At 40.0% G+C, this 18,311-nt stretch overlaps 1 protein-coding gene across 2 annotated transcripts in view; it reads right to left on the bottom strand.

Annotated features, from left to right (window-relative positions):
• The window catches only part of LOC140320059 (neuropilin-2-like), a 109,146-nt gene that overhangs the window by 56,453 nt on the left and 34,382 nt on the right, over positions 1–18,311 (bottom strand). For both annotated transcript variants that reach the window (XM_072397828.1, XM_072397829.1), the window contains exons 4-7: positions 11,938–12,165; positions 9,187–9,342; positions 8,942–9,111; positions 2,838–2,993 (exon numbers count right to left, since the gene is read on the bottom strand). In XM_072397828.1, coding sequence (XP_072253929.1) covers positions 2,838–2,993; positions 8,942–9,111; positions 9,187–9,342; positions 11,938–12,165 — 710 coding nt within the window. The remainder of the gene's footprint in view (positions 1–2,837; positions 2,994–8,941; positions 9,112–9,186; positions 9,343–11,937; positions 12,166–18,311) is intronic.

The raw sequence follows: 18,311 nt of genomic DNA, 5'->3' as shown, positions 1-18,311 counted from the left end.
CATGTTCTTCCATGAAAGCCATTATTTGACGATAAACAATCTTCTTGAGGATCTTTGAGAGAAATAATAGTTTCGAGATAGGCCTGTGGTTAGAAAGAACTGTGGTGCCAAGAGTGGCTTTTTTAAAAAAAATCAGGGGGTGGACTACTGTGTGTTTCAGATTTACAGGGACCACACCTGAACAGTATAGGACCACCCTATAGTGGGGAAAACCTCTTTCAGTAGTTGAGGAAGGACAGCATCATTTGGATAGACTGATGGCCTCAGATGATCAACAATCTTCTGTAAAGATACCAAAGTCCCAGACTCAAACTTATCAAAAACACCAGAACAGGGGACAAAGACTGAGGGGTCATATATGGAAGCTGCAGTAACAGCCCCTGTAGATGCAACCTTACTTATGAAAAACTGAAGAAAGCTTTCACAGACAGCAGAGGAAGGATAGATGCCGACAGTCTGTGAGGCATTAAGAACAGAGTCATTTGTTTTAAACAAGACAAGTTTTAAACAAGATTAAGATTTGAAAGAACAGCACCAGTTTGTCTTTCTTCCACTTTGGTTCAGTCCCATGGCACTTGTGTCATCCAGCCAGGGCTCAGATGTAGTTTTAGGCTGCCTGTTTTTTAATGGCACCACAGTATCTAAAATAGTTCAGCAGGAGGAACGAGCTAAACTTCTCTGTATCATTGCACAGACTCGGGGATGGTACAGTTCTGACTCAATACGGCAGAGAACTGAACAGCAGTGGAAGGGTTAATTATAGGACAGCAGCGTGACGCAGCAGAGAGCAACCTCAACACTACCAGCGTATGGTCCGAAAATACGACGTCACAGAGCTCTAAATTACGCACAGGCAGCCCCTAATGATAAAACAAGAGGGAGTGTGTCCGTGTTCTTGTGTGGGACCAGACACAAACTGCATGAGCCTAAAAGAGTCAATGAGTTCTAAAAAGTCTTTTGCCATTGCCTTATCAGGGCAGCACACACGAATATTAAAATCCCCAAAAATAAGGAAACAATCATATTTAGGTTTAAGTTCAGCCAGGAAATCAGAAAAGTCATGTGAAGTCCTTACTGTGCCTTACTTTTGGAGGCCGATAGACCACTGCACACAGCACTGTGACAGAGCTGCCCTGCCCAAACACGTTCAGTTCAAAGCTGGAGTAAGAAGATGACAGCAATAACTGCTGACATTTAGAGTGACTCTTAAATGTAGTCGCTCGTGCTGTGGTAAAAGTTCAGAAAAAGCGCTGAACTCACCATCATTTAACCATGTCTCAGTAACACAGAGAAAATCCAATCCTCTGGACGTGAGGATGAACGTATAATATGAACGTTTTAACTAGCGTTCACCAGGCCAGTCCTGGCAGGCACCGGCAGATCCACTTCGTCAGTTATCCGAGTCATCCACGCTGGTGTGGACGAGGAGAGTAGGGCTCCCCGATAGTGGCGTGGGCGCCGTCTTATGTCCAGCATGATTCAATTTCACCACATCTCTCGCTACAGACCAAAGATCTAACAATATTTGACGATTGTACAGCAGCATAAAGTTAAATTTAAAGTAACGAGTAAAAGACAAGTAGTAGAAACGCAGTGAGAGACGGCATCCTGGTTGGATTAGCATTGGTTAAAACTACTTACAGCACAACAGCATTTTATAACGTCAATTTGTCCCTTCTGGTTGGATTTAGGCAATAGCATTACATGCTTAGAGTTAGAAGTCAAAAGTACTTCACAAGGATTGACAAAAACATATGTTTAGGACTAAATGCATTCTCTGACATGCAGCTGTTCTCTCAACCATTAGAGTTTGCTTATTCTTTGAAGATGATTATCATCTATTCATTAGTTCTCTTAAGCCCTTAAGGGTTGCAGTGGGTCTGGAGCCTATTCCAGCTGTCATCAGGTGACAGGCAGGCTTCATCCTGAACACATCTCCAGTCCATCACAGTTGGACGCGATGTTGCTGTGAGGCGACTTTGCTATGTATCACACTACTGTCCAACCCCATACCTATAAATATGATTTCAAATTCATTTGCTCTACATTCAGTCCTAAGGCTTTTCCCTCAATAATCTCTCTATTCCACACTCTGTTTTATCCGTCTATAACTTCTTTGGAAGCTAGCCTTTGCTATGAGTCTTATGAGGTCCGCAAGAACCCCAGATAGTTATACTAGATCTCTTGTTTCCCCCTCAGAGAAAAATGCATGCATCTGTGAATGTGTGCATGCATTACTGTTCATTAAGGAATAAGGGTTTACAGCACAAAGCTGGACGTGGGGCTCCACCACAGGAAAAACGTGTGCCCACATTTCAGGGGAAGAATTGCTGTGATGGAAAAACCAACCACAACTGCTGGAATGCTCCTCTACTTTAATTGCTGCTTCAGCCAGACGCTCAGTTCAGTTTGCTTCGTTTCTACCTGGAGCCCCCCCACTGTATGCTGACTGATATATGACATATCGTGCCTTAACACCTCTGAGAGAAACAGCTAAGAGTGCTGCTCGGTCAGGTCAAAACTCAGCAGAACTCTGACCAGAGAGTAACAGGAAACAGATGTGATGAGAAAAGCAGAATGTGAAGTATAAATGTACATGATGATGTGAGGTACCACTCTGAGCTTGGAGGCGTGCATTCACTCACGGCTTGGTCATAAACCCTTAAATCAAGCCTACTGAATGGCATTCAAACAGCTGTAATTGTAGACACAGGTTAAATTTTGCATTTGTGGTCAACTCTGGCTGCAGTTATTCCATCTCGTATTTCTCTTTACCTCTTCCGTGAGAATGCAAGTGTGTCTGTGCTCCAGTTCCTATCATGTGTGTCTGTGCTCACCTTGTGGTTCTTGCCATATCTGTAGACCATCCAGTCTTCTCCATTAGTGCTGATCTCCAGCTTGAAGGTGGTAACATAGTAGATCTTCTGAGTTTCCTTCGAGATGGCACCCTGTGTGGCGATGCCTGTAAGCACCTTTAGAGTATGGAGGTCCACCTGTTGGTGGGGAGAGAAGCTTTTACGTTTTATTATATAACAGAATCATTCATAATTGAATAAAAAAATAAAAAATAGAAAAAGATCAATATATTTTGATCTGAAAATGGCTTGAGTTTGAAATACACAACAACAGTGACAGGTACAATACATTAAATAAATACTAAACTAATATCAGAAAGTAATCATTTTACAAAATGGGATGTGTGTGTTGAAGTCACATTAGAAAAGGATTTCTAATTACATTTCTAAGATTAGTTTAAAGCCATTTTTCTAAAAGTTCTACAAGTAAAACACAACTTTATAGTAATAGATGAATATTTTAATATAAATATACACACATACATATGTACATATATATATATAGATGGGAACAGAAGTCTACTTTTGTTCCCATCTCCTTCCCCATGTTTTTTTTTCCTCTCTGCATCTTGGCAGATCGATAGTAATTATCTGGACTCATTTTCATTTCCTCCTGTACAACAGCAATAATCACCTCCCCAATTCTAATTATGGATGTTAGGTCTGGCATGCTGTTAGCTGTGCTGTGGTATACATGGGCGCCATTGTGCAGGATGAGGGCTGCCCACTTCATAATTAAGCAGATGTGCATTTATTTTGCACAGCAGTGTTGAGAATGAGTGGTATACTGATACTTAGATCATGTTTAGAAGGTTGTGAAGCTGTTTTAATGTTTTTTTTTTTTCATTTATTCATATAAATGGGAAATAAAACGTCATGTCTACATAAGTCCTAAAATAAAATAAAGAGCACCAAACTGAACATGTTGCAAAACATTTTTATAATTAGTATTTTGTTTATTGAGTAAAACCATGTAATATTACTTTATGTGGGTGACACAGTAATTTTAAAAATTTGATTTTTGAAATTACCACAATTCTATGTTAATGAACAGCTGCAGCTCTGGGATGTTGGTCGGTCTCTCTCTTTTTTTTGTCAGGTCCATCCATAACATTTGTTTTGGATTATGATCAAGACTTTAACATGACATTCCAAAACCTTCTTTTCTTTTTTTTAACTATTCTATAGTGGAATAACTTATGTGTTTAGAGTACCTTCATTACTGCATTATCCACTCTCTCTTGAAATTTACTTCAAAGACAGATATCCTGACATTTTCTTTCAGAACTTGCTGGCATTACTCAGAATTTATTGTTCCATCAATGATGGCAAACTGCCCTGGTGCAGATGCAGGAAACAGGGGACAAATCATGATACCACCACCACAGTTTTTCGAGGGATGAAAAAAAAGGTTCTTATGCAGGAATCCAGTATTTTCAAATCCTTAAAGGTGACTTCTATTTTGGTCTCATCTATCCACAAAACCTTTTCAGCAGTGTTCATGGTCATGGCCCTTTTAGCAAACTGCAGACGAGCAGTAATGTTCTGCTCGGAGAGCAGAGGCTTTCTTACCACCACCAACATGGTCGCTCACTGATGGTGAACTCACAAACATTAATCTTAGTCAAGTTCTCTGGGTTCCTTTGTGACTGTTATCAATTTGAATATTTCCTCATTTGTATGCAGGTTCTCAGCCTGTGAATTTTTGGAGATTGAACTCTTTGGAGATCGCTTTCTAAAATGTCCAACCTGAACAACTCTTTTTGAGGTTGTCAGGAATCTCATTTGTTTGATAAAGAGTGTCTGTCAAAAAAAAAGCAGTTGCTCTGTGATGATTAATATAGAAAAACCAGAGACCTGAAAATAGCTCAAGTAAACGTAATAATATACCTCACAGAAACCATGAAGTTGTTTGTACATGAAGAAAGAACTGCTCATACCTGAAGTTAAACATGATTTTCCTTGAGGATTGTAGTAGTTAATAGTTCCTTCATAGAAATATGAGCATTTTACATTTTTTAAGCTCTCACTTCAGGACAGACAAATAGAGATCTGAACATGAGAAAGGTTCTATTTAAGGTCACAACATTTATTCTCCTCCATTGGAGCTGTTGAAACCTGTAGATTAATCTGACTGTGCTGTGTGAGTGTGAGCTATATGTCCCTCTGGGATAAAATACAAAACACTGGGGGAGGTAAAATGCAGTGTTTGTTATCTGTCAGTGAGACAGGTGTTTTAGATTACTTCCAACACACACACGAGTGTGTACCTGCACTGCTGGAGCAAGAGCGAGATCCACCAAGACAACTAATCAATAGTCCAGAACCAAGGAGAAGAGAGGAGAAGAGAGGAGATGGAGGGGGTAAGGAATAACGTAGACAGAGAGAGAAAAGGAAACAAGAGGAAGGAGGTGAAGAACAAATGAAAGAGAGAGATGCTAAGTGAGCCTTCCCAGGGAAGGTCTCTCATCAATCACAGAGCTGTTAGAATAACAGAGCCACCAAAGCTGGCATCATCAATCTGCAGCACACCTCACTGGACCAAACCAGAATATAATCTATAAAGGTAGAGAAATAGAATAGAATAGTAAAACAGCATAAGTTAAATCAGAAAAAGTGCCGTAGAGAGAGTTAAACCACACACATGGTTCTTGAGTCACCGTGGCAAAGCATGCATGCCTAAGCTGCAAAGGCAGAGGCAGCACACACACACACACACACACTCAAAGTTATAAGACACCACAGGGTGCAAGAAGCAAGAAGGGGAGACACGTTGGCATTTATGACAGCTGCTCGTCAAGACAGAAGCTATTACACACAAAGACACACACTGACACGCACGTGGGGGCTCTTGCTCTCTGTTAACGCAAGGAAACAGCTGAGAGTTTCTGCAGGACACAACAACCCAACACTGACACCAGGGACCAGAGAGGAGGAAAAAATACAACATGAGAGAGATAGAGGCTGCATTTCCAGCCAACTGTCTTTTACGCAAACATCTGAAGCATCACAGACAATAAAATCTAAAAAGTCAGGTCATTCAAATATGGAAAAAGTATAGTATAGCATAGTTTTACGTCAGCTACTTTTAGGTGATGGCTGGAGGGAGATAGCTGTCAGCTGAAGAAGGTACTGTAAGTGAGAGAGGAAGTGCCAGACTGATGGCCACAGTCCATTCCTGTGTCTTTCTGGGCCACTGAACTACTGTATTTAGTCCACATCTGTAACAATCTGTGAGCACGGTTACATGTCCATTTTGAGTCAAACTCAGAGTTACAGCTTGATTCTCACCCCCATCCTCATCCCAGTATACATGCACAGGAGCAAAATTGAGTTGAATTATATAGTATATCTGACACCGCAACACTGTGACCTGTATGAGAAAACATTCTACCTTTCTCCGTGGGGGATCGTCTTACTTAGTACAGCTGATTTCATGGCACAGACGTTGTCTTTAAGTTACTTAAAAGGGGATTTTATTAGACAATGCTGCAGTTATAAAATCAGGAATTTAATAGGGCAGTGCACCAGTCTGGTAATGCTTACAGTGATCGCTGAAGTTGAAATACTTTTTTTTATCACAGAAGAATATGTGAATGAGAGCAGAATTCAGCTGTATTGATATGAATTTACTGTTTTTACAAAAAGAAGCAAAGTTTACCTTTGGAACATGAGCGGAGTATCGAGGCCCATTTGGACTAAAGTTAAGTGTAAATATGGAGGGTTTTAATCTCCAAATGCATTACCTAGATTTATTCCCATGTTTTCAAGAAGCTCAATTTTGGTCAGACTAACATGTTTACACACATTTTAAAAATCCGGTTTTGGATGGATGTTTTTCTAATTTCATGTAAACGTGCCTTATGAGCCAGCCCTTATTCCCACTAATATAAAGGAAGTGGAAACAAGATGAAAACAAGAGAGGCTTCATAACAGCAAGGGAGCCAGGTTAGATCTGAGACTTGTCTACCTTCTAAAAACAAACCCATGTGGTGTTTGTTCATGCCGGCACATATGGTCAATAATTTCTTTCAAAGAATGTGAACCTCAGGTGGTCATGAGAGCAACTGCTGATGAACAGTAAAAATAGCGCCTATCACATTACAGTCACATTGAAAGAAGATTTTTTTTTATCCCTAACTATGAATGTTTTCTAACCCTACCCGAGCAGTTTAATTTTCAATTTTTTCCTATAGCTAACCAGAAAGTAACGTTTCATTCTAACTTGCTGTGTTTCCATGCAGCTAGGGAAACAAGCAGAATGGCATTTGCTTTGTAAAAAGGTGATCATTGTTAAAAGGTAAAGTTATTGCCTAAATCCAGTTACAAAATGTTCTAATAAAGTGTTGAAGTTGCATTTAAATTCTAAGTGATGAAGAATAAATGTTAGTCACGATCTTACGTCACACAAGGCCCACGGTTAAAAGTGCAGCAGCTACATCGGCCACCCCTCCATCTTTATGAGGACTTTGTGGCTTCTCACACAAAAGTCTTTAGAATGATGATTGTACTGGTGTGGAATTGCTCATATGAGTCGTATTTCAATTCAATTCAATTCAATTTTATTGATATAGCGCCAGATTACAACAATTGTCATCTCAAGGCACTTAAGTAATATAGTCCAATTCAAGCCAATTGGAATTCAATTCATTGTAATCATAATACAATTCATTCATATAGAGCCAATTCAAAAGATAATATCCAAGCTAAGGAAACCAACAGATTGCACCGAAACTTGTCTTCAGTCCAATCTCCCGTCCTGAGCATGAGGGACTGTGGAAAGGAACGACTCCCTTTAACAGGAAGAAACCTCTGGAAGAACCAGACTCAGGAAGGGTGGCCATCCGCCTCGACCATTTCCCTTCTGCTGCTTGTTGGGGCAGCTCTACATGGTTTTCAATTGGAGGACTTGTAATTTAATTGATATACCTGACCATTAAAACAATTGGCGTGAATTTAAATGACTTAGAAATACCCTAAATGTATTCCTAAGGTGCTGTGTACAGGCAAAGCTTTCAAAGGGACAATTTAAACTCTAATAATCTAATAATTGCCTAATCTGGCATATTCAAATTTTGCAGTGTGATGTTGTAGTTATGTGGAAAGCTGAGAGCAGGAAGCTAGGCCAGTCAGAAAACTGTAAAGGTCAGTTGAGTTCAGTGCTTTGCAGCTTGAGGTGCAGCGTAGCAAGATAAATCTGAGGGTTCACAAGATATATTTATGCTATTGAAATTTTTTTCTAATTAAACTGTGTTTTATATTTTGACCATGGACTACTATAAACTGCATTCCTTAAAAGGAATTTAACAACCCCCAGGCCTTGATTTAATGGTTGGTGATGATAAAGCAGAGTTGCTGGCCCTCAGATCTACCTTTAAAATCTCAAAAGATGGATTTACAAGATTGGTGAGTGCTTTACAGCATTTATACAAACCCTGCCATGTTTCTCCCTTTTAAAGGTCTAAAAGAACTGCAAGTAAAGCACCTGAAACAAAACCAATCCCCCTATAAGATTACTGGACCTGAACAAAAAGCACAGCTAAAACTGCAGGCTGGCTTTGTGAGACAACCAGAGAGTGACAACCGACAAGATAATCTGTTGTTTACAGAGGGTGTCTCCCTGAAAAGCGCTTTTCTGGCTGGCCTGAGTGAACCTAAACTTCGCTCTTCCCCCTCACTCAGACAGCCTTATAACTTAAACTTAGCAGACGGATGGCACAAAAAGTGATAAAATAAAGGAAACAATGCCTCGTTCAGGCTGCTAAACCTTGATGGCACTACTCCTCCCACTCACTACCTCTCACTAACTCCCACATAAAGACACACTGACACAAATATATCTGCGGAAGAGTTGTTATGTCAAGAAATGGAAAAATATTCTGTTAAAGTCAGAGTGCAGCTTATTTTTAGTTTAGGCGGAACACTGCGTTTGAACTAATCTGTATGTGAGGCTTGGAGTTTTTCATTTTTTCCACAATCTGATAAAAGAAACAAACGTCAATAAAAATAACCTCCTTGAACTGTTCTAACCAAAGCAAAAGTTTGAGGAACCTTTTCCTTTTTAAACTCAGCTCCAAAACTTGTACCTGAATGTACTCCCTGTTGCTGTCTTCCTTCGGCGTCCATCCGTTGTCGTTGTAATTGAGTCTGGCCTGACGTGGCAGCCAGTGTCCATCATAGAAACTTGATGAGGCCGTGATCTGATCGTCTGTGATCTTTCCTGACTCCATACCAAATGCATTACTACAGTGAAAAGCTGGAGACAAAGATGTTTTAACCAACACTGATAAGTTCATTTTTTAAATAAAACACAATGCTGCCTTAAACTTACTCTCGCTGACTTCCTTGTGCGTCATGTTGTATCGAGCTGAGAAGCCATCTTTAGCCACGGCCATGTCAGTGTGGAAGGACAGTGAGAGAATCCCAGTAGATGACTGGATCTCAGGGGGCACCCTGATCCCACAGTATCGACCAATCAGGGGGCCCACTGTCAGTCAAACAACATTTATTGGATTAGCGAGCAATCTCAAGAAAAATTTGAAAGTAACTTTGAAACCGTGTGTCATCATTTCTTTCTTTATTTCTCTGACCCATGACAGAATACTCCAGGTGTCAAGACAGAGATCTGTATTTGAATCCTTCCATCCCTTAACCCTCACATTAGTTTATCTCTCTCCTTTGCTGCTTGTGCTGTTTTCCCTTTCATCTATTATCTCTATTACTCCCTCCTCCCCTGATATCTGCTCATCACTTCACCTCGCTTCCCGTTATCTACCCTCTCTATCTCTGGATTGAACCTGGCTTTACAATGTGCACTTTATACTATATACTGTAGTGTATGTGTGTGTGTAAATCCAAGGATCTAAGTGATTCCTCTACAGTCTTCTTCTCTAAAAGGCCACTGTACCACGAGCTGTGAATGTGTCAACATAAACAGATGACTGGGATTTAAAGCCCAGGGGAGTGTGTGTCTGTGTGTGAGGGGGTGGGAGCACAGATAGTACATTTATCCTGCAAACTCCTGTTTGCTCCTGTCTTACACACAGAGATATACACATAAGGAGGCCTGCAGAGGAGGAGGAGAGAAAATAACCAGCGATCGATTTGTGCTATTGATTTTTTTCCCCCCTTTTGGAATGGGTGGATATTTGAAATAGGGCTCTTGAGCAAATAATGGCAATAACTCTTTTCTTGATGGTGGTGAAGAGAAGGAAAACAGGAAAAAGAGAAGAGTAGAGTAAAACAAATGTAATGCGTAGTAAATTGTATTTTTTTTGTCTCATTTCCTTCATGATGTGGATAAATGGCTTTGAGAGCAAACAATTGACAAGACAGTTTATCAGAGGAGATAAAATCTCAGCACACTTATTCACATGTATGTACATTGGAGCAAATGAAGAAACTCAATTTTAGCTCAGATATCGAGTTTTCTCTCTCTTTCCTTATTTGATTTGTTGTCTAATCAGGTAAAAACTGGATTCTCTCATCTGTTCCCCTTCTCCCTATTATCTGTATACAGATTTATCAGCCATCTTACCTTCTCTCAGCATCTCTTCCCTTCTTCCCATCCATTTAACCTCAACACATTCAGGCTTTCTCTTTTCCTACTTGACTTTTTCTCATCCTTTCTTCCTGTTCGGTATTTTATGATCATGCAAAGAACAACTTCTTCATCTCAGACTGTCATCCTGTATATTTTCTTCCCTTTCAACCCCCTACAACTGCATTTCTTTCCTTTCCTTTTACCGTCTTTCTTTCTTGTCATCTCTCTCCATCACAAAGAGCAGGAGCCTCTCATCTAATTTCCTCCACCTTTTTCAGAATGTTGTGGAGCAGCTGTCTTTATGCTTGTATGCAGCTGTCTTTTTTCTGTGTACCATCACTTTCTCATACTGACAGTAAAGTTCATAACAAGCAGAACACCATTGTTGGCTCTCTTTTCTGATAGGTTGAATCACTGTTCGTTGAGGGATTTTACCTGTGCATGGAAAACCCTGGTTTTGGGTTTGCGATGTCAGATTGTGCGTCGCTATCTCCTTGGTTTTAAGGTAAGCAGCAATCACCACTTTGTTTACATGACAGGTCCGAACCCAATAAACAGGCAATAGTGCTAACTTTGCTGAGGGGATTTTCCACATGTTCGTGTATAAATGTTGAGTTTCTTGCAGACAATACTGAGGAAAGGAGGCATTATGGAGTACACTGCTACATAAAACAACAATCCAGCAACACAGAACTCTATGTGGATCACCAATTTTGGACCACAGCCAGACAGACCTTTGAGAACGAGGTGACTTTCGTTAAAGAATGGTGAGAGAATTGTCTTATGTCAAGGAAATCCCTGTGTGGTTCGATATCATATTGAACCCAGTGTTTAATAAATACCTGTGATTGTGTATACTTCGCCTTTAAGTACATTTTATAAGATTGTTTAAGTGCTATAATTCTGCAAAAACCTTTTCCTCCATTTTCTGTTGCTGTACTCCCTTGAAATCTCTTGAAGTTTCTCTTTTTTGAAGGTGGACCATACATTTTCAGGACTTTACTGTATGTTCACACCAAAATCTACTTCCTTTGTTATAGTCTCTGCAACAGCAGCGGATTTTTGCTGCCCTTCCACTGCTCCACTATTTCTTTCTACTTCTTCCATTGCTTGAAACTAGACCCGAGGTCTTTTTAGCCTTAGATTTTTCTTTCTAAACTCTTCCAATATTTCCTGAAGCTAGACCAGAAATATCTTATTTCACCACTGTTCTCCACCTCACCTCCAGTCTCCTCTCCCTCAGCTCAGCAACTTCTATTTTATTTCCCCCTTCAAAGTTATGTTGTTTTTCCACAGTAGGTGCCAGCCTCCTGCCTGTAAGCTCAGCTTTCATCTACCGTTGCATTGCTACTAAAATAGTTGCTGCTCCACCTTAGTCAATAATGACATAGACAAGGCTGGATACACAAATTGTTACTGTACTGACTCACAACACTGGTGAACTACTGCTAAACATTTCCACCAAGAACCCCACTCTCAGCACAAATAATCTAGAGATTAAATGATCAAGAACAAAACAAAGTGTAGTAAATGTTGTACCTCCCGGGAGTCCATCCCATACTTCCAGCCAATCGTACTTGCATTCTCCATCTCCGCCTGGCAGGGGATCATTCTCCAGGTCAAAGGTGAGAAAGGTGAGAGTGACATCCATGCTAGGCGGGACAATGATGATGAAGGAGCACTCCAGGTTGTGGGGGTATTTGTCAGGGAAGCCTGGGGACTCAATGAGACCCGTGGGACTGGTAAAATTACGGGAACAGTCTGAGCCTGGTAAGATGAGACAAAACGTATTATAAGATACATATATTAAACAAAAACTGTTCCTGATAGCAGTTTGATGTTGGTTGATGGCATTATTAACCTGACAAATAAAAAAAAATTAGAAAAGCATGTGGACTACAAAGATTGTCTTCATACTTTAAACTAATGGGATTACTCTGGGCACTAACCCAGATGTGCTGTTTTTAGTGGAGGTTGCTTTTAAATTCCTCAGAATAACTCAAAATGTTTCATAAGTCGCAGCTGTGGTATCTAAGTTTTCTTGAATAATGACATGACAGCGCATCCGTAGTCTGTCGTTCATTCATTTTGTGTTGTATAGCTTGATGTCTGACATGAGGGGAATCGAACCAAAGATTAGTGAAATGAGTTTCTAACTCCAACCATGGATTGTCTAAAGATGTCTAAACCCTACAATCAATGTACTGCAGAAAATATTGTGCAGGATGGATCTTGAACTGGATCGTGACCAACCCATCTTTACTCCTGACAAGCATCTGCAACCAGATCAACAGTGTTGACATTTACAAGACATCAAATATCAATGATGTGATGAAGCAACAAGATGTCAAATGCCAGCATCACCACATAGTAAGATGTAAGCTCCATATGAAAATGAGTCAGGAAAACATAGACACATAGACAAGTGTTGAGCTCTTCACTGTTGTGGAATCAAAAGACACATTTGTGCTGTGGACATAGCAATTTAGCTGTTACACATTCAGGTGAGAGATCAGGTAGTACATTATGTATTTTGAAGTCAATTCTTGCAATCTAGAATGTGAATATGTGGCATTTATTGTTACAGTAATAACATCACTCTTACATCAATGCTAATCTTGTGGTATCTTTCCATGTCCAAAATGTGGCAGAATCACAATCCATTATTGTAAACTGTGAGATGGTAATGTATCCCTATGCTACTGTTTTCTTTCAGTGAGGGTTAGATCATCATGACAGAAATTGCCTGAGAATTGAATATGTAAAATCTAAAACCAAAAGTGTCTAATCCATAACCATTTGGATTTTTGGTACTGTCACAGTATGCATTATGTAACACGTTTACATAACCATGTACATTAATGCTAACCCTAACCAGGTACTTTTAACACCTATCCCTAACCATTCAGGGTGCAAGCAAAATGGAGAGGATGGACTGTGGATGATGGCACGAAAAAGATATTCAGTGCATTTGGCAAGGAGATGATGCCAAATGCACTGAGATTGGACTGAGACGATTTGTTTTGTGCAGGTCTATAAAACATAGAAAATTGACTGCCTGAAGAAAACAAGCACATGTCCACATGCATTACTGATATGGGGCTGATGTCAGGTAAAGGACCAGGGGAGATGGCAGTCATACCCGTCATAACTTTACAGTAGATGTACAGGTTGACTTTAAATTTTGGACACTTCAAATTCCATCAGTGGAATGGAAGTTTGATAATGCTGAGGTCGGCTTCCAGGATGATAATGCATCCTGCCACAGAGCAAAGAACATTCAAAATTTTTTCATGAAAGACTTATAAACTCATTGGTCTGCAAACAGTTTGGATCTTAGTCCAATTGGAAATTATTCATTGAAACTGATCAAATAAGAAAGAAAAACTGACAAAGCTCCATCATGCAAAGCTGATCTGTCAACTGCTATACAAGGAAGTTCAAACCATTTTTGATGAAGAATATTGTTTTTTCTTTTGTGAAGTTCATGCCTCAAAGAATTCATAAAAGCCAGAGGAGGTGTAACAGAGTAGTGTGATTTTTATGATTTATTTATTTGGATCATCATTCCAAAATCCTTTTCCTCTACTTGATATGATATGTTTATCATTTTCAGAATGATAAACATCATTTATCTTTTTTTAAAAAAAAAACAAATTAAAAAAGCTGAATGAACATCCACAGACGCCATATTTTTGTAAGGGGTTGTACTAAACCCTTAGGCTAGAGTGTCTTCCTGCAGCTCCAGGAAAAAAAATGGAAGAAAAGCCTCCACCCTGCTTTAATCTTTTAGAAAAATGAGCGGGCACGAGTGAGCAAGAGATGGTATTAGAGAGACAGAAAGACAGACATGTCTGCTGACAGTACCATGGATCGGTGGTCTTGCAGTTACGGGGAGCTTTTAGATATCATCATATGTGCACACACACACACACACACACACACACACACACACAACTGTAATACCCCTCTATTAATACTCACATTCACACACATTATAAAGTGAATGTGGTCTCACCAACTGGACCATTATTCCAGTGCAGCCAGCCATGTGAGACCTAACACGCACACACACACACATACACACACACACACACACACACACACACTCTGTCACACCAGCTAAGCCTCTTATAGTAACCCACTTCCCTACAGCCTGTTTGGGTGTCTGCTATTCTGTTTACATGTTTCCAGAAGTAAATGAAGAGAATTAAGTAAGTGTATTTGCATTGGTTGTGCATGTTTGGAACTAACTGTACTTTTGACATGTCTGAGTCACATCTGTAAAGTCCCTTCCTCTCATTTTTTATGTCAAAACACACGGATATGAGTTTTAATCAGTACAGCTGTTAGCATTAGTATGTGAGCTGCTCAACAGCTTGTGTTTATGTGGCAGCCTGAGGTGTGTTTTAAGTTGTATTTTTATTTCACTAACGCTTGGGAATACACAACAGTACGAGCTGGGCTGCTATTTAGTCTCGAAGCAAATTTAAGGATTCTTGTCTTCTAAGGAAAAAGAAATGGCGTTTCCATTAATAGTTTGAAACAAATAAACTACGCTGCATAGTGTTGCCAGACGAGCCACAGAAGAAGAAGAAAGGAACTATCCTCTGGGATTTACTTTTTTGTAATTTTTCAGAAATTATTTCAATTTTCTGGGAATACTGTATCGTATCTAGGAAAACAACATTCAGTCATGTCAGTTTGATGTTTGTTAGCTCAGCTTCTTGGTCACATATCCTAAATCCCTGCCAGGTTAGAAGGGGTTCAAAAAGTTTTTTATATTTCCCCTAATTTCTACCAAGTCTTCTTCGAAGAACTTCAGCTTTAAGTCGTGTGCTACTTTTGCAATGTGTGACGTGGTGTCACAGCATAGAATAAGTCAGTTTTAGTATATCTCCAAAATTAAAGACTACACCTAACATGTTACTTTCAGTAGAGGTAATTAGTTTGTTATACCATAGATGTATGAACTGACAGATGCTATATCAAGCAAACAAATCTATGTACAAGACCCTTTTCTTTATTTTTGAACATCTTGCCCAATATGCTGTCGCCACTCTGTTTCTCCTCATGTTTTTCCTGGAGATCAGTTTTCTCTGAGAAATTAATAACTCCCCTCCATCTATCTGATCTGTTTTTAGACTGATAAAAACCGCCTCCCTTGATTATCCCTGTTATTTTCTGTCCCACTTTCTGGTCTGATTTTCTTGTTATTGTGATTTTCCCTATCATCAAACACAGACACAGACACTTTCTCACAGGGCTTCCCTTGCGTCTGGCTTGCCTGCAGAGGCTGTCGCTGCAAAACATGGGTCTGCGTGACTACGAACATGTGTGTGTAAGTGTGTGTACAGTGAACGCCTGACCAGTTTTGTAGCCAACGGCAATTTTATTCCCCTCTCATTACTTCATGTTCATGAACATAGCAAAAACACTTGTGCCCTCCTTTCTCCTGTCTTGCTCTGGTCGATCCCCACTCCACATTCTTTCTCCGGGTAAACTCCACCTTGTCTCATTTCCTATTCTACTCTCATTACTTCCCATCTGTTTGAACAGGATAACTGTGAAAGAAACACGTTTCACTTGTAAGGTTTGGAGGTTTTCTTGTGTGTGTGCGAGTATGTGTTGCTGGGTAGATCTGGTGCGGGTGCCTTGTTGATCTCTAGGAGACAGGACAAGGATGTCAGCGTGCCGTAAAGTGACGTGCTGGCATATAAGCACTGATTTATCTCAGTTGTGGGTGTATAGTATGAAAATGTGTGTTGCGTGCATTCTGTAAGTTGACATGAGGACATCCAGTCAAACCATCTTTCATACCAAAAGGCTGTTAATTAGATGAAACCCATTTTACAACCCCTTCCTGACACACACACACGTCAGTGCATATGCCAAGGAAATTTACTGTAACATAAATGCTGAAAGACACACACTGCACGAGACCACACACAGTTTAACACGCCCAGCAAAACCACAGCCTGGCTTTTCCTTGTTTGTGTTTGAATTCAACCTGGGTGTCATCTAAGTTTGAGGCACATGGTGCTGAAACTCCTCTGACATTGTATTTCAGCCTCTGTCACTGACTCATATTTATATTTATATGCATTTGTATGTACAGTATATTCATATTTATACAAACACATATTAAACACCCTTACCCAGCACTGAGGGAGGTGAGCCAGCTATCAGAGCTTCAGAAAGGTGCCATAAAGAGGAAACTACCTAAGAAATACAACAAACTCTCCATACCTGAGGCACTGGAGACTGCCAAACAACGACTCACAGCTGAGGCTACCTGCCTCAGAAGGTACACCAGAGAAGCTGAAGCCAGGAGAGTAAATAGGATGTTTTCCACTGAACCATCCAAAGTTTACAATGAGTGGCAGGGTAATAAGATGAGAACAGACCCACCCGGGGCTGAGACTGAACAATACTGGAGGAGTATATGGGAGAGAGAAATATCACATGTGGGGACCCCCTTCTTCGTTATTATGGCAGTAAATGAATGATGAATCTTTTTCTGGTGGTGATAGAAGCCAAATCAATGAACTGACAATATATCAACAGCACTTATACACCCATCTACAAACCAATCAATGTCCAGTGTAGTAGGTGATGGCAACAGGGTGTTTCATAAATACTTTGGGGGCAATGCATAATTGCAATGTGAAACCAAAATTAATTGCATTATGCAAGTACACTGTAACAAGTACACGAGTCTTGGTTTAAAGTGAAAATACTCTGTTTTCCATCAGCCTCGATGCTGTCTGCTTTATCTAAATATTTTCAAACAAAATCAATTAGAATAAAACTTTTCCAGCAGAAAACTTCTGCAAAGGACAGTAATATTACGTCTTGATTTCAAATATCCCTCAGCCAGCAGCACTAATGACAGTTAGTTTGCAGTATCATAGACGTGTAGGTTATTGGTGATTTCTTTTATCAGAACAGATGGCAAGATAACAAGGGGAAAACATTCTGCTTATTTTGCTAACAAGGAGCTTTCTGAAGGACATCAAAACTGTTTGTTACTGGTACTGCAAAGAACATTTTGCTTGTTATTAGGTCAGATCTGGAATCACTTTCCTCAGCTGAAGCCAGAGGGAGGACGAGAGAGTGATATGATGGTTAGACTCTATTAAACTCACTTGATGAAAAGTCGGACAGAGGCTGAGAGGATGTGCCTAAAGGCATTGGGTAGAATGTAAGCAACACCAGGTATTAGAGGGATTGTCACGATAACTTGTCACATTATACAGCCTTTGGTGTGTAGGTGTACTTATATGACTCCTGAAAATCTGTTTACTCTGTTGATTTAATTTCAATTTGATTCCTTTCACATTTAGGGAAAAAATGGCGTTCAGCTGAGGTGATGTTTGCCACTGTTCAGGTAAACCCAGAATAAGTCTACTGGGAATGAATGAAAGTCAATGCAATATTGCTAAGTGATGGAAGTAAGAACTGTACATGTAAACATGTGAATTAGGGTTCCCATGCAGACATGCAAGCTGCCCCACATTCGTGATCCATCCTGCATCAGTGCATTCATATGCGTGTGTGTCTGGTGAGTTCTAGGTCACAATAACAGCTGGGGGCACGCAGCCTAGACAGTGAAATTTGATTGGCTGCCACATTTTTGCATCTGTGTTAGTATTGGCTGGAAATTTACTACTGTATCCATGGTAACAGAGCTGTAAACAATAACAAGTAAGGCATTTCTGTTCATTTTGGCTTATAAGTGGTTACGTGTTTGTTTAAACTTTGATGTCTTCCTCTGAATCCCCGCATGGGTCCAACTGGCACGTATTTATGTATCATATACTCTTTGATTACACAGACGTGCAACACTGCTGCGAAACCAATCCCAGCAGCAGGAGTTGTGTCGGAGACTGCCTTGAAATGTTCACTCAAGG

The sequence above is a fragment of the Leuresthes tenuis genome, unplaced genomic scaffold (assembly GCF_036924035.1).
Source record: "Leuresthes tenuis unplaced genomic scaffold, fLeuTen1.0.hap1 SCAF_12, whole genome shotgun sequence".
NCBI classification, from domain to species: domain Eukaryota; kingdom Metazoa; phylum Chordata; class Actinopteri; order Atheriniformes; family Atherinopsidae; genus Leuresthes; species Leuresthes tenuis.
This window is presented reverse-complemented; position numbering and strand designations above follow the sequence as displayed.